At 39.5% G+C, this 14,030-nt stretch overlaps 1 protein-coding gene across 1 annotated transcript; it reads right to left on the bottom strand.

Moving 5' to 3' along the window:
- Positions 1–536: 536 nt before the first annotated feature.
- LOC134805364 (uncharacterized) lies at positions 537–7,478 on the bottom strand. The gene is made up of 9 exons (XM_063778699.1): positions 7,356–7,478; positions 6,446–6,671; positions 5,964–6,174; positions 4,451–4,810; positions 3,712–3,897; positions 3,155–3,276; positions 2,827–2,988; positions 1,825–1,995; positions 537–1,172 (listed from the first exon to the last, which is right to left on the bottom strand). Exons 2-9 carry the CDS (start codon positions 6,644–6,646, stop codon positions 882–884), a joined length of 1,704 nt encoding a protein of 567 aa, XP_063634769.1. The 5' UTR covers positions 6,647–6,671; positions 7,356–7,478; the 3' UTR covers positions 537–881.
- Between the last annotated feature and the right edge of the window lie 6,552 nt (positions 7,479–14,030).

Here is a 14,030-nt window from a genome sequence, read left to right as displayed (position 1 = left end):
GACCTGTATGTTCTGCAGTTCCTAGCTCTTTAGTGTAGTTTAGTGTAGGTTAATTAGTGATAATGTTAATACTAACACTAGTTATTAGGTACGTAGCTTAAGACAAACTAACAAATTCTATGGATTGTTAATATGATCTGAAATAAATGATTATTTAATTTAATTTAATTTAATTTAATTATGGTACTTACCATCGAGCTGATCTGCCGATGGATACAGGCGATGACCAATTGACCATAGGAAATCTTTGTTAAAACAACGCAACCTAAGTGTTTGGGTATGTTAGTATTTTCTTGAAGAGTATTAGTTGTCTGTTGAAAGAAAAGTACAGTCAGCGATAAAAGCTTGTGCCAAAAATGAAATTTTAGCCAAAAGCTTATTTATTGATTATTCTGTTTATCGTGTATTTTTAATAAAAATTAATCTCGTGTAAAATATCTATGGTAACTTTGGTGCCTACATTTTTTGCCATTACTCTTGAATTCCACTGTACGAAGTTAAATATTAGGTATTAGCTGATTTATTTAAAGAGATAATAATAACATAGGATTAGTCAAAATTGTAAAAATAAACTTATTATTAATAAAACCAAAAAATAAATTTAGTTGATATACAATTGGAAGCGTCACTTAACTAGATAATACATTTTCTCTTAAGCTTAACATTACCACACATTACGATTTACGATATTGACTTGAGCGGGTGCACGCACGCGGGTCACGCGGGTGCCATTGTGGATAAAATCCGTCGCACGAGTCCGCGCCGTAGCGTTGCTCTACTATTTTTCGTTAACCCACTCACCCGCTCCGTGCACCCGCACAAATTGGCAAAGGTCCATAAGGGTTAAACTATTTTAAAAATCATTTTGTACCACTTCTAAATCACGTGTATTTTTCCTTGAGTTCCCTCCTTAATATCTTTCCCGTGCCACTTTTCGGCAAACTGTCCACAAACTGCACGTCACTAATCCTTTTATACTCCGCCACCCTCTCCTTTACAAAACCGCTTATATCTCCCGGCTGTGCATCGTGTCCTTTTTTTAGGACGATAAAGGCCTTGGGTACTTCTCCATGGGCTTTGTGAGGTATGCCTATGACGGCTGCGTCGGCCACGGATGGGTGGTCGCGTAGGACTGCTTCTAGCTCTGCTGGGGGTACTTGGAAGCCTTTGACCTGATGAAAAAATTTTTAGATCAGATCAGTGTGGTGCGTGAACCGCGACCGCTGCAGGGGACCATCCGAGTTCTGGCCGAAGCGTGTTTCCGAGGTTCCGGGGCAAACTAACGAATCCGAAACGAGTGCAGACGATTTTAAGGAACCACGCCGATTTGTCACCAAAATAGTGTTACCTAGTTTTAAGTTTATCTTATTTTTTTATCACCCGTACTAAACTACTACGGGTGAGCTCGAGTTGTCTAAGCCTCTAAGGTATGCTGCATCTTATAGTTGAGTTGATCTGTGCTCTAACTAGAAATGGGCACTAACCCTGGTCGTCAGCAACAGCCAAGTCTCCTGTTCTGAACCAATCATCCTCAGGGATTGCCTCATTTCAAATGTTCCAACTACACTTTAGACTATCATTGATAAGTTCCTTGTGTCTATCAGCAATGGTGACTACCCCTTGGTCGTCAGCAACAGCCAAGTCTCCTGTTCTGAACCAACCAGTATCTTCTGTGAAGGCCTCCTTGTTACTTGTACTTGGAAAATAACCCTGATAAGTTCCTTAAGTCTGTCAGCAATGGTGACTATGCCCTGATGGTAAGCAATGGTTGAAGGTCTAAGGGGTGTTGAGACCATTAAGTTACATAAGAAATATGGAACTAACCTTAATAAGTTCCTTAAGTCTGTCCGCAATGGTGACTATCCCTTGGTCGTCAGCAACTGCCAAGTCGCCAGTTCTGAACCAGCCATCATCTGTGAAGGCCTCCTTGTTCGCTTTCTCGTTGTCCTTGTAACCTTTCATGACTTGAGGCCCTCGGACTAGGAGCTCGCCTTTCTGTGAACATTGTTCAGTACATATTTAATTTTTTGCCGTTTTCTATTAAAACTGTTGATACTTATATTAATTCTCCTATGAATAAACCGCTTGTATGGGCTGTGTCACATACACCAATTATATTCTGTTGGTTGCTAGACATAATGATAACTCACAATATTGCCGAAAATAACCACTTTATTCATACGAAAATACAAACTATAGACGCGCGATATTATGAATGATAGTGCTAATGAGGACACGCCTGATAGGTTTTAACTTCTAATGATGAACGTGTACTGACTCGAGTGACTCGTATTTTGGTAAGTAATTTCGCTGAGATGGCAATGTGCGGTATGTAGACCTTACACCGCTGTGCCGCTACTACCAAAAATGGCTGGTAAATTTTGTAGACTGGGTAAGTATGTTTAGGTTTATACTTTGTGAGATAAAGATAGTGACATTGAGCTGGCAGTCAAATGGAAGATCACGGACAAACAGTGACGGCTTAATGTATTTTGCGATGATTTTGCGGGATCGTAATCTTAAAAATAATAAATGCATGTTGTTGTTACGCTACCCACTCTTAGTATTAGTTAATATTGTACAGTTTTAGCATCGCACGGGCGCGGGTGCGCTACGAATAGCAACCTTAATCCTATATATATATCACATAAATAACTATGCGAATTTACTCGTGTTTCCTTGAGATGCAAAAACATAATAATACCTACACCAAGTTATTTATAGCATTAAGTTAAATTTATATTCTCATTTTAAGTGAATAATGTATATTCTTATGAGAATAAATGTCTTAAACCATAAAAATAACTTCATATTTGCCAGACTCACCTCATTAGGCCCCATATTCTGTAGGTTCTGGTCCACGATCTTAAGGTCCGTGTTGGGCATGGGGAGGCCGACACACGAGTAGTTGTCGAGGCCTCTAGGGGTCATTGTGACCACGGGCGATGTCTCTGTGAGGCCGTAGCCTTGCCTGAAGTCCATTTTCCTCTGAAAACATATGACTTAATTGTCAATATAATTCCGAAATATACTAGCAATATTATATCATGTTAAAATAGGTAGGTATTTAGAGGTATATTAAACTGTTTAGACGACAACGGTTTCACTCACTTGAATTTTTAGTCGTTCATATATCATACAAGGTCCACCTCACCTCGGCTTTTTGGATGAACCTATCGGCGTCAGCGGCGGCCAGGGGTGCCGCGCCGTTGATGATGATCTCCAGGTGTTGCAGCTTCTTCGAGGAGCTGGCTGGATGCGACGCCATCATCAGTACTGGAAAACGATAGGCCAGTTGAGAATGGATGAAAATTGACGCTCATGCAGCTGTAGCTGTTTGATCCTTGTTTAGCCCGTTTAGTTCCAAAAAAGATGTTATTATGGGACGAACATATATATAGCTTTACAATAAAGCGGACAAGTGCGAGTCGGACTCGCCCACCGAGGGTACCGTACTTTTTTAGAATTTTTATTATAGCGACAACAGAAATACATCATCTGTGAAATTTTCAACTGTCTAGCTTTAACGGACCATGAGATACAGCCTGGTGACAGACAGACGAGACGGACAGTGGAGTCTTAATAATAGGGTCCCGTTTTTACCCTACCCTAATAATAAATAATGTAGTTTACTACTTTATCTTTATCATACCCACTGTATGGAATTCATTCATGAAACGGGTACTTATGCACATTTGCAGCTGTACCTACTTATAGGAGGAGCCGCGAATAAAAGATTCGGCTTATACGTCTCCAAGGCGTTGAGGAACACTTCAGGTTGGAACTTGGCGAGGGTGACCAGCTTGACACCCTGGGACAGCTTGTGGAACATGATGACCTCGGCTCCGTAGATGTGGAAGAAGGGCAGCACTGCCATGACGGAGTCTTGGTGAGATGCTGGAAGATGGGTAGAAACATTTTAGGCTGATGTAGGCCGAGATAGACTACCCGTCTTTTACTATGTTAACAAAAGAGGGACGGGTAGTCTATCTCGCCGCGAGATACTGTCGCGCCAATCATGTGCTAGCCCGGCTGCGTTTCCACCAGAGATGATCGAGGACGAGGATGCGTTGCGAAGGATGTGTTTTTAAGAACCAATAGAATCACTGCACGCTGAGCGAGGAAAACAAATGAAGTGTTAATGGTTCTTAACAAACACATCCTTCGCTACGCATCCTCGCACATCTGGGGTCGAAACGAAGCCAGTGGTGCATGATCGTGTAATAGACAGAGTTGGATGGTGGACCAAGCTAACTCTGCATGGAAATTGCAATGACAAACTGTGGAGATGTCATCATTAATGAAAATGAAATCAATTTATAAAGGTATCAAAAATTAAGTTTATTAGGTACATAGTAGAAGAGTATTCTATTGTTAGACAGCCTAGGAATAGCCCTAAACTATGTAATCCTGTCTTATAGGGATCAGAGAATAAACCACCGCTACCTACCTGTAGTATCATTATGCGTCCTTATGACAGGATTATTGATCTGTTCCATATTAGCCACTAGATTCTCATTGGTCAATTCCACTCCCTTAGGAACTCCCGTAGTACCACTAGAATATGGTAGAAAACACACATCTTTAGCGGTCCTCCTTACTTCTTTCAAACATGACAAGTCTACGTTTACTTCACTTAGTTCGTTGAAGACTATTGTGCCTTCTGGTGTGGGTTCATTGGTTTTGACTACAATGATTGGTAGCTTTAGTTTATTGGCCATTTTTAGGGCGTTTTTTACGATTTCTACAGTTTCTGGGAGCGTAACGATGATTTTGGCGTCGGAGAGTAGCAGTTGACGTTGGACTTCGTCTGAAAAGACAAATAATCGTTTTCAAGGTAAATAGTCGTCGCAAAACGTCGTAGTAATCTAATGAGAACACAATCCAGCGAGTCCAAGAAAGAAATAAAGATAAAAAGAACCACTACATTCATATTGGGCGCCACTTCAGATGTGAAATATTCAAAATTGTTGGAAAATTTCTCGATAATTTCAAGAATATTTCATACGATATTTTACGGAAACGGAATATTTTGATGCCCGTATAAAAACATGAGAAGTTTAGGAAAGTTTCCGATGGCACACCACACCAGTAACCAAGACAATACATTATGAGGGCGGAGACCGAGCAAGGCACGCTCCGAGGCTTCACACGACCTTATATTGGATAGGTGATGGGGTCTGTTGGAAATCGTATATATATCGTACGTGTAATATACCCTTTACATCTCAGTCTATTATTATACAGGCAACACCTACTCTATGATCTGTGTTGCCACTCTACACCTATCCGGCCGGTCTTGTCTTTTGTTTCCCCTCAGCTAGATATGTAACGGCTCTGCATTAGTTAATTTATTTTTACACTTTTATCATTTTAATATGTGAATGTAAATCCTATTTCATCGACCTGTGACGTGGACAAAATGTAGTGTGGTTTATGGGAAATTAAAACTACGATTTTGTTGAGCATATGAAGCTTTTTATTTTTGACGACATCCTTCGCCGCAGTTCTACGCAAAGTCCTGCGCCTTCATCCTGCTCATCAGGGTCACTTTCTTACAGAAGCAGAGATAGTTGGGCACGTTCGGCTGCATATTAAATCCCTCGGAGTAATTAACAATGGAGCCGCCATTAACAGGCGTTCCCCTCTGTCGAAAATAGGCGGCCAATGGTCAACAACTTGTCAACCATATGTATGGACTGACGTTTATCTGACATGACGTACCTATACATTTGATGTGCCCCTCCCCCGCAAAAAACGGCAGACTATTTTGTACCGAAAATTTTAGACATGGCGTCTCCGTTGGTTATATCCTCTAAGTTAAATCCATAATTACATGGAACTTTGCAAACGAGAATGAACACAAAGGCCGTATATCTAAGTAAATCGGGCATCACTAGTAATGACAGCCCAGCGTAACAGTACCCACTGTACTGAAGTGGTCCAAACAAAATTAAACTTACGGGCCGTATAAATAGGGTTGATACTAGTAATAATAGCTCCGGCGCCCAATATCCCCAAGGCTACAAGGGGGTAGTCGGGCACGTTGGGTAGCATCACGGCCACGGTGTCGCCGTCGCGGACGCCCAGATTGTTCCGCAAGTTGGCTGCAAATGCCGAGGACAATTGGTAGCCTTGTGAGTAAGTGTAGCTTCTTCCGGTTGAACCGCATATCTGGAAATAGCAACGTCATGTTATGTTGATTACCACCATCGAACTATTAGGTATTTCTAACTTATAGACCCGCGCGAGAATCAGTATTTAGCGCCATGAGTTGATGTTGTTTTGACAACATACCATACTCTCGTGACCCAAACGCATAAGCGCCATGAAGTTTACGGCGCTTCCGACGTTTTGGTCGCATGGTATATACGGGTTACGATTGCGACAATTTCATTGTTTGGTATGGCTTCTCTAATAATAAGTCGATGCTCGATTTACTCACCGCCATCGTCCGATCCGACCATCTCTCCAAATTCTGCCAAATATATTCATGCACAGTGCAATTCGGGACTTCTATCGGTTTCAAGGGTGACTTTATAATGCCTTCCTTCGTCCACGGGGTTCCACTGAGTCTTCTCGTGCTGAAGGGGATTTTCTTGGCAGTCAGAGCCCGATTTGCCGTGAGGAAACATTTTGACGCCATGATTGGTAAGTTTGTTATTTGATATCTGTAAAAGGAATTATTTGTTCCCGAGTTATAGGTGTTTTCTGTGTTGATAAGTACTTAATTATAAATACATACGTCAACAAGAAGATGAAAAACATGAAAATGAGCATGATGAAGGGACATGAGTTGCGTTGCGTGCAATCAATCTTATGTTTACTTACCTAAGATTACCATCACAATAGTGACAATAGTATGCGATAGATGTACGTAAGTACCTACCTATTATAGTTATCTACTTGAGTTGCAAACAAACAACACTTGTGTACCTAATGTGTTGCATGTGAACGCACCATTATCTTGAAACTTATTTTTAAATAGCCCTTATACTTACAGAATGTATTATATTCTCGTTTGGTAGTTAGAATTTTTCTGTATGGAAGTAGTTCGTTTTTGGAATACATATTTAAGTTCAAAAGGCAGAAATTGGCATAAAGGACCTACATTGGTATAGGTAAAAATCGTCTATACTTTTCCCTTCCTGTGTCATAATATGTAGGTACAAATTGTACCTATATAATTATATAGGATATGAAGTTATTAAAATTGAAATTGGCTTTATACCATCCTCCTTGACTTATTCTGTAGGTATTAAATAATAAATTCATTAGAATTCCAAACAGTTAACATTAATGTTGATAAAACTAAATCAGTCAACATGGACTCCAAGTCCATTAAGGTACTTTACCTATCCCCGCAGGAATTCTATGGCACTGTTTTCAATGCAAAATACCGAACTGATACGTTAATTTATTCACTATGCACCTATGTAGGTAAAGATACCGTAAATATAAACATTCAATTGTTGAAAGTCACATACACTTGCACAAATGTTTGTAAACAAAAATAGTTGAACTTGAACAGCGCGCGTGCGCTCACTGCGAAATCTAAAAGCGTACTGGCGATGATTCATCAGATCAGAATCATCTATTTTATTTTCAACATACAACGAGAGGCAAGTTAATAGAGAAGAGCGACAATCTCCGTGCAACATTACTCCAGTAAAGATACGCTTACGTTAAACATTAATTAGTAATAGGCAATTTTTTTTTTATTCCTGTTCTTTAGATCATTTTAAGATACTTTATTTTCGAATCCAAAAAACTTTCTGTCCGGAAGTAGGTAAAAAAAAATAGTTAAAAAAAAAGAGCCGTTCTTGTTTGTTAAAAATAGTAATAGTATTTTTAGTTCGTAAACGTGACGAAAATAATATTTATAATGAGTCGACAATGGAATCAGTCAAAATATTAACACGGAAAATAACTAATTCAATAAATGGCGGGGCCTCACGGATATACGTCGTAACTTGATATAAAAAAAAAGTAATAATTAGGTCTTTGATTGAATTACCGTAAAACTACCTCATTAAGCTATTTATCCGAGAATCCGACATCAATATGATTTGTAACACTTGTATATATATTTACGCCTTAAACATGCTAGAAAAAATGGTTATAGATATAATTTCTTGCAGACTTTGTTCTGATAACGTTCAAAGTGATATTCAATACATAATCACACAAAAATATGGTCAATGTAATAAATATGTGCATTTTATCAAATTCGCTAAATGAAACTACCAAATTTGAACTCTTTGCGCTAATGCTAAGGATTACATTTCCTTGCGGCGCGCGGGGACAGTTTCAATGCGGGCGGTGGCGGGAGTTCGTGCCAAGGACGCGTGGATAGTATGTAGGTAAGTATGTACTTACCTACAAGTTGCTACAAGTGACAGGCCAATTCGAACGTGCGCGGGCGTCTCGCTCGCACCAAATATTTGTGCGGCCAAGTCTGAGCAAAATGAACGCGCGCGTGAATGATAGCTGATTAAAAATAACTGATATCATATCCAATATTATTGGTTGATGTTCAAATTATATTCGTAATTATATACGTCAATTATGACCCACTACAAAAATAAAAATTGCGCATGACTATCTATCGTTCTTATTTAATTTCAGAATGGCATAGTGTGGAGTGGCATTATAAAAGGAATACTTATTATCGTAGTCATTTGACAGTTTTGGTGACACTTTCACATTCTGTCACAGCGAAGTGTGTAGGCCCACTCTTTAATTTGATATTAACGTCTATCCAACAACTTTGTCAGTAGAAAAAGGCGCGAAATTCAAATTTTCTATGAGACAATAACCCTTCGCGCCTAAGCGTCTGTAGACTTTTTTTTTCAACAAACGTATTATATTGACTATTTCGTGCTCTTTCAATTCATAGTTTACGTTCCATAATAAGTATAACATAGTAAGTTCCATAATAAGTATAACATAGTATAATAAGAGTCGACGTGAAATATATGTTTACACTTTTGCACCTTACTCCTTTGCAATAAGGCGAAAAGTACGGCTTTAAAATGACAGCGTTTTACACAATAATAAAACGCTAATTAAATAACTTACCATATTCGGAACCTAAGAATAAATAATATTGAGAGTGGCAACACTGTCGTAGGGGGCTATTCATAAATTTAAGTCATTTCAAATTTGGGGGGGGGGGGTCTGGACATCGGATGATGGTAGCATGACGCAGGTGGAAACGGTGTCATTCGAAGCATGATTTTTTGATGATTTTATGGGGCTGGGGGGGGGGGGGGGGGGGGACAAAAATCGACAAAAATAGATGACGTCATGTATGGACAGCCCCTAGGTCGTATTGTCTTTTTCTAGCATATACCTCCCTCTCTACCCCACACTCCTACCACACAGGCAGGTTGCTTTGTCAGTTATACAAGACAAATTTTCAAGTCATTGTCTCAATATTATACATATTTGCACCATGCAGGATTAAAAATTTAGGTTCCGAATAGAGATGCACCGGATATTCGGTTACTATCCGGTATCCTATCTCGCCCTTATTTTAATATCCGGACGGATACCGGATACTAAAATAAGGGTACTAAATAACTATGCTTGATATCGGAATATAATCGTACTCGATTATTATTTTAAAACAATTCAAACGTTCCATTCACTAGCTCGCGCAATAATTTCGTACCTAGTGATAGACCTATATACCGCGCGAAAGTTCATTACGAAACAGGCCAAAACTTCCACAATGCGCACCTGAAAAACCTGAATATTTCCGCCGGCCGAATATTCGGCGGCTGAATACTGAATATTCGGCCTATGGTCAGGCCGTACCTCCCGTATCCTGTATGCGGCCAAACAACTATCCGTTGCATCTGTAGTTCCGAATATGATAAGTTATTTAATTAGCGTTTTATTTTTGTGTAAATACTGTCATTAAACAGCTGTACCGATATTCGGAACCTAAGAATAATATTGAAACATGTTTGTTATCGCCTGGTGGTGGGAAGACGCCAAACCAATGTGATTATACATATCCTATGATATACTTATTATGTGTATGTAATATAATTATATTATGAGTGTTTAATTAATAATGTAGTACGTACACCCTTTATTGTAACACCTGTGAGGAGAGAGATATTTAGTAAAGTAAACAATTTGACAGGTACATTTTGTAAAATTAACATTTATTGTATTTATTTATTTATTTCAAATAACAAATTGCACCTTACAGCTAATGCCAAAGCGGCACAATTTGGAACACATTAACAACATAAAGCATTTTTAACATTATTTATAACAATACAATATACAGCTAAGACACATGTATTCATTATGTTATGCTACTCTTAGGCATCTCTCTTTCTAATATCCTCTTGCACTTTCACATCACTATTCCGGATCGTTTTTATTTGCTAGATAATTTAATGGACAACTATAGTACATTGTAGGAGAGGACGGAAAACCGCTAAAAGATGGACGAGTGAGTTTGAGGGCCGACACGTTGGTGGAGGCCCTCGAATAATACGACTCCATCTTTAGCGTTTCCGGCCGAGGCATTACATAGTGCTTTTCACGACTACTGCGAGGAAATAAGGAAACATTTGGATAACTATAAGTACTAGCCCGCGATTTCTCTGGTAGCAAATTACTAGCCACTGCCTGTGCTGTCTCTTGAATTTCGGTAGGCGTCAGCGTAAGAATATAATTTTCTTCACTAGAAGTACTCATTTTTATAGCGAGCGTAGATACGTGTTTCTTATATTTTATAGTACTATCCAATTCAGTGAGAATTTTCCGATCCCGCCTTTTTTCTTTTTTATCACATTTAAGAGGCGTTTTTATGTTGTTTGCTTCAAACGGACTCTAAACTTAGAAGCGTTTTTGCTAAAAAAACCACAAACAGCTACAAAAGTAAAAAACGCCTTAAGCGTGAATCGAATGAACTGACTGAATGAATGAATAGTTTGACATTTCGTTTTTTTTTAAACAAGAAATTGGTCCTATAAATAACCTAAATTTATTTTTGAAGGAAAAAGTTGCGCCAAAAAAGACCTTTTATTGATTTTTATGTTTTAAATTATACTCATTGCTGTAGCGAACTGTCACCAATGACAGATGATGATAATAATGAAACATTGTACACTCGCGTGCAAAAGTATTGCATCACTTTGCATTTTTTCGTCCGCATCCAATATATTTGTAAACTGGTTAATTTCTCTAAATTATTTTAATGTAATCATGTTCCTTGAAGTTTTAGCTTTACGAAAAGTAAAAAAAAAATGGAAATCGGCCCAGTATTTTTCAAATTATCGGCATTTTCCCGATTTGTGAGCGGTTTCACGTTATCACGCGCACGAGTTGCGTTACCCTTGACCCTTATAAAACGGGGGTAGAGTAGGGGTTGTTATCAGTCACTTATCAGAAGTCGATCGTTACATATCTCCGCGTATTTTCCCGTGAAAAAGACCTGGAAAAATGGAAACCACTGAAGCTGAAGTCCGCCAAATCATCCAGCCCCTGCAAGCGGGGCGTAGCCAACGTTCAGTAGCTGCCGAGCTGAATTTAAGCCAATCTGCAGTTTGCAGAGTTTACCAGAGGTTCCAGGGGACTGGATCCTTTACTTCAAGACCAAGAAGCGGCCGCAGAGAGTGTACATCAGAGAGGGACGACCGCTTCTTTGTCACAACATCTCTCCGAGATCGACACCAGACCAGCATTGCCATCCAGCAGCGTCTGCGTGAGGTACGAGGAGTGGCTGCCAGTGAGTAGACAATAAGAAGAAGACTTAAGAAAGCGAACTTGACACCCAGGAGGCCCGCAGCGGTGCCCAGATTGCTGGCGCGACACCGTACAGCCTAAAGAGAGTTTACTGAAAATCACAAGGACTGGACCATTGAGCAATGAGCCCCAGTTCTCTTCTTGAAAGAGTGCAGAATGTGTTTGAATGGATGTGACCGAAAAGGAAGAGTCTACAGAAGGCCAGAAGAACAGTTCGCTCAATGTTTCTTCTCCGAAAGGGTCGCCTATGGCGGTGGATCCGTAATGTTCTGGGGCGGCATTTCCTACGACGGGCGGACAGAACTGGTTTTCGTGCCTGGCGGGGGCCGTGACAGTGGATTGACCGCTGCCAAGTACATCACTGATATCCTAGAGGAACATGTTGTTCCTTATGCCGGTATTTTTGATGAGGGGTTCATCCTAATGCAGGATAATGTCCCGTGTCATACCGCTAGGGCCATCGCAGCCTACCTTCTCGAAGTGGGCATCGACACAATGGACTGGCCAGCGATGAGCCCGGACCTTAACCCCATTGAACACGTGTGGGACTACCTAAAAAGGAGGGTTCGAAAGCGGAATCCTGCCCTGGTCAATGTTGAGGAGTTGAAGGGAGCCTTGCTGGAGGAGTGGGACGCTATTCCTCATGATCACATTAGAAAATTAATTACGTCTATGAAAAACCACTTGGTTTGTGAAAGGAGGCCTGTAGGTGGCAATACCAAGTATTAATTTAATAATAATAAACGATATTGTATTAAAAAAATGACTTTTATTCTCAAGTTTCCGGATTTATTTTTGGAGCATTATGCGACTACTTTCAGTTTTATGATTTTTTATAGTCTTCAGATTCGAAATTTCATTGAATTTACCATTTTTCTAATGCGTTACATTATAAGCTTTCAGTTGATACCAAAATTTTCAGAATCGGGTATAGAATTACAAAGATATTGGGTGCGGACGAAAAAATGCAAAGTGATGCAATACTTTTGCACGCGAGTGTAGTAGTGGTGGTTCAAGTGCTACAGCTATTGCCTACTTTCCAGCTTGGTTTTAGACCATCTATTGCCACATTTCCGAACAGTGGCGTGAAAAATTTAATTATTTATTTCACACCAGCTCGGAAAGGCTTACTTTGCACTTCAAAGACTGAGAGCAAAGTTTCATTTTATTCACAAGTGAGGCAAAGGAATCAAATGCAAATTTTGAGTTGTTTTCTTATGTTTGCTGGTAGAATTGACTTTTAAATCATAAATATTTAATAAAATTCATTTGTATTTGATTTTGTATGATATTTTTACATTTAATATTTGCTTCGGGTTGGTGTGGTGAAACATTTTGTGTTTCACTTGGGGCAAATTTTGTTTAACCCTCTTGCTTTGAAACCCTCGCAACGCTCAAGATTCCATGTTTCGAATGTTTTACTTGCTCAAGTATCAATATTAGCACGAGCGGTTAAACAACAACTTTGCCCCCTTGTAAAATAAATAACTATTTCAATATAGTCAGCTAAACTGAGGTACAAATTCAAAAACTCACCAGCAGTTTAGCTTCACGACCTTCCAGATGGAAAAACAGCATGCCAATGACTTGAAAATTTGCCTTGTATAACTGACAAAGCAACCTGCCTGTGTGGTGGGAGTGTAGGAGCGAGGGACGTATATGCTAGAAAAGGGCAATACGACCTACGATAGTGTTGCCACTCTCAATTAGAAATGCAATGGATAGTTGTTTGGTCGGATACCGGATATTCGGCCCGACCGTCGGCCAAATATTCGGTATCCGACCGCCGAATCTTCGGCCGGCGGAACAATAAAAAAAATAAAAAATCATTTATTTCAGACCTTGGTTCATACACTTACACCAAAAAACTAATTAACTACAAACTAAATTTAACAATACCTACATTTCGGTTTTTAGGTGCGCATTGTGCAGGTTTTAACCTGTTTCGTGGTGAACATTGGCGCGGACTCATTTCTATGTTCGAAATGAGTAGGTACCTACGCGTGCAAGTGAGTGGATGTTTAAATTGTTTTGAAATAATAAACGAGTAATGTACAATATGACCGTGACTGTTTCTTAAATCCAATTTGTTTACTCTGAAATCAAGCAAAGTTACTATCCGGTATCCGGCCGGGTATATTATTCTGAGGTTCCAAATATCGGTACAGTTGTTTAATTGTTGCTTAATTTGGAGATTGACCCCAATTTCATTTCTGATCAAATCGGTCGATTTGATCATCCCGTCTGGACTTCACTTA

Source organism: Cydia splendana, chromosome Z (assembly GCF_910591565.1).
Source record: "Cydia splendana chromosome Z, ilCydSple1.2, whole genome shotgun sequence".
In the NCBI taxonomy this organism is placed as follows: Eukaryota; Metazoa; Arthropoda; class Insecta; order Lepidoptera; family Tortricidae; genus Cydia; species Cydia splendana.
The sequence above is the reverse complement of the archived record's forward strand: the minus strand, read 5'-3'. Positions and strand labels throughout refer to the sequence as shown.

What these genes read in the sequence shown, in the direction of transcription:
- LOC134805364 (XM_063778699.1), bottom strand. Translation starts at nt 6,646, where the DNA reads ATGGCGTCAAAATGTTTCCTCACGGCAAATCGGGCTCTGACTGCCAAG. An exon ending in CAACCCTATTTATACGGCCC is followed by an intron (nt 4,811 to 5,963) that starts GTAAGTTTAATT and finishes TTGTCTTTTCAG; the next exon opens with ACGAAGTCCAACGTCAACTG. An exon ending in GGTTCATCCAAAAAGCCGAG is followed by an intron (nt 2,989 to 3,154) that starts GTGAGGTGGACC and finishes ATATGTTTTCAG; the next exon opens with AGGAAAATGGACTTCAGGCA.